This window comes from Neopsephotus bourkii, unplaced genomic scaffold, assembly GCF_033783945.1.
Source record: "Neopsephotus bourkii isolate Nb327-2 ecotype Australia unplaced genomic scaffold, CSIRO-AGI_Nbou_v1 NB_1350, whole genome shotgun sequence".
NCBI classification, from domain to species: domain Eukaryota; kingdom Metazoa; phylum Chordata; class Aves; order Psittaciformes; family Psittacidae; genus Neopsephotus; species Neopsephotus bourkii.
The window spans coordinates 3,006,455-3,012,454 of NW_026901829.1; the positions used below are offsets into that span (position 1 = coordinate 3,006,455).

A 6,000-nucleotide genomic window follows, 5' to 3' on the forward strand; every position below is an offset into this window, starting at 1 on the left:
AGCACAGTAGATAGGGAAATTATAGCAGGAATAAAATTTAATTTTTTGTCTATATGTTGTGTAGTAAATTGCTTCATATTTCTCTTTTTTGTGTTATGTGCTTCCCAAAAAAAAAAGGCCCCAAACAAAATGGGAAAATCAATTGCAAAAGACACTGTCTTGTCTGTGACAAGCTATATCTTTGTATAGTGGCTAACACAATGAACCCATAATTTTGGTTTGTCTTCTTGTTGCTAGTATGTCATTATTAGAACATTCATTAATAATCTAAATTGCAATAGGCTATTTTGTCAGTCTTAAACAGAATATAAAGTCAGAAGATTGCCTGGCTTATTTAAAAAATAAACACTGCCCTTGCCTGATCCCTTAGCAGTAGAAAATATCTCTGGCATCGGTGTGGTATATAGGAAACCTCCTTGTTATCCCTGGACTTCATGCACACTCAGAGGATGCAGGCAGGAACAGTAAGACCTTCAGGTTGCTTGGCACTGGGACTCCAGGATGGCACCTTCAGCTGTAGAATAGCAGTGTTTTCAGCAATCTGTTTCTTATCATAATATATCCTGATTATGCCAAGGGAGGGAGGGAAGCACAGGTTTCTTCTCTGTGCTGAACAGCATTTTTGGTATATGTTTACATTATTTACATCAGTTTGCAGAATTATGGTGAGGCATTTGTTACCAAACATCTTTATAACTTACAAAACAAGCCCATAATGACCAGTCTTAAGAAATGAAGTTATCAAAAAAATCATCAGATTCTGGCAAGAAATGCAATTTCATAAATGCTTCAAGAGGTATTTAATACGAAGACAGTAAGACTAGAGTTAGGAGTTTCTGGAGCATGCTTAGATGATGGGTGAGGATGTGGGTATCCACTGACTTGATCTAAAGACATGTTTTGCAATTATGAACCCATGTTTCATCTACAGGTTCCCAAAGGAGATACTTACTGAGGTTCTTACATTGTACACTGTAGAGGGCAGTGGTACCATCCTTATTCTGAAAACAAGACTAAATTGATGAACTATTTGATTCCCTTCTTAACACTGAAATAATAAAAATGTAACTTTAAAAGTATTTATGAAAATACAGACTTTCATAACTAAAATACAGTCTTCATTAGCAGGACTGTTTTGAGGCTTTGCTTCAGAAACCCATCCCCTTCAGTTGAACAATTTCTCTTAGGTATAATAACAGTAACTGATACCTAGCAGCACTCAGTCTGTCCCTGGAACTAAAAATTTGCCTTTGTCCAGGTGGGCTCTGATTTCCTTTAATAATTGTACTGTGATGAGCAAACACAAAATGAACATTAAAGTAGTTTGGCATATCCTACTTTCAGTATTCACTTATGATCCCTTATGGTGGTTGACAAGGCCCTCTTTCCACTGCAGGTGGCAAATTAGAGGGTCTTTCAGTCATATGTCCTCTAATTGTACTGTAGTGTGGAACCCATAATGTGTGACATAAATGAAGCCAGCTAACAAACCTCAGCAGGAGTTTTACCTGCAGCTCACTCTTGCGGTAGTAACTGAAAAGTGAACAAACCACAGACTTCAGCAGTTGCCTTTTAAGTTTCTTGGAAAGCCAATGCAGTGTTTCAGTTTTGATTGAAATGCTGTCCTGGGTTCAGCCTTTTTCAGAGTAGTCTAAAATTTAGTCATCCTGTGCCTTCTGCATCTTTTCCAAGCCTAGGCCCAGTGAGATCCATGATTCTGTGAGCAGCTTTAGTGATTTTGGCTTAGGCTTCATAGTCTGGAGCTTATATGCACTTTAAGGTTTGAAAAACCAGAATCTGTTTGCTAATTTATACTCTAGTAGTAGTCCTCAGGCTCTTAAGACATAACAACTCAAGGTTGGATTTGCAGTAGTGATGATTTAAGGTAGTTTATTACACTGTTGTTAGATAGCACTGTGGCTGTTTCAGGGACAGGTCATACAACTGGGGGAAGGAGCAGGGACTGTGAATAAGACCACTACCAGCAGCAAGATTTTAATTTGTTTTAACTGAGTTGTTAACATTGTAATTTCAACCTGCAGTTTCACAAATAGCTGAACTAAGAATGGAAAGTGAGAGAAGGTTCTACTCCCAGCTTTGTAACCAGCAATTCCAGTTTCTTGCATTTATCTTCTCCACTTTCCTCCTAAATTTTCTGCAGTCTGTTCAGTTGTGTTGATTATCAGTGGTGTGAATAGTCTTCATGGTAGGAGAAACGGTCTTGAGAGGGTAACAGGAATCTTCTTTTAATGAAAGAATAACTTTGTATTTTGAGGACAAAATGTTGGAGTGCCATGACTGTACTTACAATATATTGGTAAATATATAGGACTGCAAGGTACTATGAGCAGATCTCATTGGTGGAAGAAACAGTATCACAATTCTGAAATTATGGTGCTGGGGTTCATTTTGTTCTTCTAAACAGGGATATTGAAAAGTAAAAGCTTTAAGGAGCCATTGCAATTTCAAGTAGCCTTCTTTCTCTACGTTGTCTCATTGGGAGGCATTACTGTAAGTCTTGAGTTTATTTACTTTGGACAGTTCTCACATGTATTTTTCAGGTATACTCTGTGCATGCTTACACGTAATTTTTAGCTATGTTTCGAAGTCTTGTGGTTTGGTTTTGGTAGCTTAAACTTGACCTCCTATTCTGGAGGAGTGCACAGTGTTCTGTTCCTCTAACCACTCCTTTAGGAAAATTATCTTCTTTGATTCTTTTACGTTTGAATAAGAATGAGATTTATAACTGCTTGTTTTTAGGGTAGCTGCCTGAACTGCTTTCAGTGACTGTCATAACTGGGTTTCTTTAAGTCAGAGAATTAACAGTTTAAGGTGTATTCTGGAAGTGGTATACAGCAGGGTGAGGGGAGATTGTGAATCAGTTGGGTAAAGAGATCTCTGATTATTAACTGTAGATTCCTTGGTTCTCTGTCATTCATCCATTAGCAGTTAGGCTTGTATTTATGTTCTACATTTAGACTAAAGACAGAAAAATCAACGGTTTAGCAGCACTTCTGGTGTTGAAATGCTGTGGATTCGTCCCTCACTTTAAAGTTTGAATGTACTTGCAGTTAGTGAGGCTAAAAATTCCCAATTTACATTTTCGAAATAAGGTGACAGCTTTCAATTTTATTTTCTAAGGTGTAGAATGCTATCAAGGTATATATGGCAACAGAAGATCAAACCTAATATGACATAAATGCATGCAGGAAAAAAGTTTTCATGTATACTCAGAGCTATTTTTTAAGTGAGTGAAATGATATCCATTGTTTTCAGAGAGCTCTGGATCAGACTTCATGTGCAAGTGATGTAACCTGATAATAAAATAAATTGTTTAAATGGACATAAAAGATGGAATTGTGTGGTAGAAAAAACACTATGAAGAGATTGTTGGGGAGGGGTAGACTTACAGTCAAACAAGCAAGTAAAGTTACCTATCCTTTAAAAAGTGTAGGAGTTACCTTGAAACAGAGGGTACCTAGATCTTGCATCTAATGCTTTTCTTTCTTTACTTCAGCTACATGGAAGCCTTGCTCTACCTTATCTATGCCTACCAGAATAACAAAGAACTCTTGTCGAAAGGCCCATACAGAGGGCACGATGAAGAGTTGATATCTCACTACAGACGAGAATGCTTGCTAGTAAGTGAAGGGAGAAGTATGTTTCAGAGTTGAATGTGCTGCATAGCTTTAACAAAATTAATTAGTAGAAAAGTGTTGCATTTTTGTTTCATTTACAAGTTGTTACTTAAATTTGTATAAGGAAAAAAATAGTAGAAGTAATAAATTATTGCCATTTTGTGGGGAATAATTAATCATGTTCTTTATGACTGTAAATGGTATGCTTACTGCCATCATATCTGGGTTAGGTAGGAACAGCAATTGACAGTGTTGGTGAGCAGACTCACCGACTCACCCTGTCACCACAATTTGATGGGGAGATAAATACTGGGAAAGGCATCAGGAGGAAACCGGGTTGTTGGTTTTCCTTGATTATGTCACTTTTAGCAAAAGTGAGAAAACCAAAGCAGGTGACAGGATCTTGGTCTTCAGCTGCAGAGGTTGAGTCGGGAGGTATCAAATTAAGTGGTTTGAGGAATAGCACAAGATCAAGTGGTTTAATAGAGTATATGATCCTTGCTATAAACAATAAAGTGTAACTGTGGTTAATACAAATTACCAGGTAGCTTTGTAGTAAGACTGTGCTTTAAACAGAAACTGATGCATGGTAGAACATGAAATGCTGTGTACTTAAAGGCTTTCCTTTTTTGTGGTGGCTTATGAAGAAACTAAATGAACATGCTGCAGCACTGTTTGAATCAGGAGATGATCAGGAAGTAAATAACGGCCTGATCATCATGAATGAGCTTATTGTCCCATGTTTGCCATTACTACTGGTGGATGAAATGGAAGAAAAAGATATTGTTGCTGTAGAAGATATGAGAAATCGTTGGTGTTCCTACCTTGGACAAGAAATGGAATGTAAGTCATTTATTCATACAGGTAAAAGGCCCTTTTTATAAATGTGATGTTTTCAGTGTCTTGAACTGAACCTGTATCTTTTCTGCCTTGGTAATGTATTTTGAGGTACCCTGGCTTTTGAGTAATCCCAGTTTTTCCCATATATTGCACTGGGTTATTAGGCCTTAAAGGAAACATGCTTTTTGAATGGAAAAACATTTGTTTTTCTTAAGACCTTAAGGGGCATTTATATTAACATCTTCCTAGGAATGGTATGTCCTAGTTATCACTGGCAGACTCAAAGGAAGTGGGTTATTCCAAGTGAAAGTCCACCTCCTCCCACCACCATTAAAGAAAAATCGGGCAGAAAAGGGAGAATTCCACATCCAACAGAAATACATGCTTATGCTTGGCTTTATTGTTTTATTTGCAGCCAACTTGCAAGAAAAGCTGACAGATTTCCTGCCAAAACTGCTAGATTGCTCTACAGAGATTAAAGGTTTCAATGATCCGCCAAAGTTACCCTCCTACTCCACACACGAACTGTGTGAAAGATACGCCCGAATCATGTTGTCACTCAGTCGAACTCCAGCCGATGGAAGATAAATCCTGCAACCTTCCTAAGCACATTGTATAAACTTTTTTAGTTCTTAAACCTTGCCTTCCTGTCACAGGGTTTGCTTGTTGCTGCTATAGTTTTTAACTTTTTTATTTTAATAACTGCAAAGGAGAAATGACTGTACAAACTTTAGCCAGACTGCAAACAGTTAAAGCTGAGAATCGCATGGCACTCAGTTGTTTCAACCAGAATTGATGCAACATGCAAGTCTGATCATTATGGCAAAACTGCTTTTTTTTTTGCCACTTATCTGTTACAGTATTACTTTGCTTTTATCTTAAGATCCTTTACTTTATCAACAGCTGTCTGGATCATTTTGTGACTGCAACTACTTTAAGTGTCCAGTGCTGTGTAAATACATGGTACTTGGTAGCTTGTAAATGAAATGAAAGAATAAAGTTTTATTTATGGCTACGTCTGTGTTTGCAAGCAGATGCCGTGTATATTACTGTAAAATATGGGTATTTTTAGAAGAGATAGAGTATATTGATGGGTTACTCAATTTTATAGACAAGGTCCTTCAGGATTTATGGCCAGTTTAGTTACAGGTAATCAGAGATTACTGTCTGTGAATATACTGAAAAACTGTCACAGTATTATACATTATGGGGTTTTTTTTGTATATTATTTACTGATCTGTATGATACTGCACCTGAGCACACGTGTGTGTATGGCCATGCCAGGTTCTTTCTGATAGTAGGGACTGGCTTCTGAAGCAAAACAATAATGCACCTTCCTTCAATTCTTAGAAAAAAGTTTGGAAAAAGAATTAAAACTATTTTCAGTGGAAATGTATTAAACCCTTTGAGAAAAATTTTTAGACATTGATTTAAGTAGAAGAAATAAAGATTTTAAAAGTGAAATTTGTGAAGCTTAAGAATTAATCAATTTTTCAATTGGTATTTTAGTCATGTAAGTGAC

The 6,000-nt window shown here is 36.9% G+C and overlaps 1 protein-coding gene across 3 annotated transcripts in view; it reads left to right on the forward strand.

Moving 5' to 3' along the window:
• USP25 (ubiquitin specific peptidase 25) overlaps positions 1-5,493 on the forward strand; it is a 93,305-nt gene extending 87,812 nt beyond the window's left edge. For all 3 annotated transcript variants that reach the window (XM_061366701.1, XM_061366702.1, XM_061366703.1), the window contains 3 exons: positions 3,518-3,641; positions 4,286-4,481; positions 4,894-5,493. In XM_061366701.1, the coding sequence (XP_061222685.1) occupies positions 3,518-3,641; positions 4,286-4,481; positions 4,894-5,066 (493 nt within the window). In that variant the 3' untranslated portion in view covers positions 5,067-5,493. The remainder of the gene's footprint in view (positions 1-3,517; positions 3,642-4,285; positions 4,482-4,893) is intronic.
• The last annotated feature ends 507 nt before the right edge of the window (positions 5,494-6,000 follow it).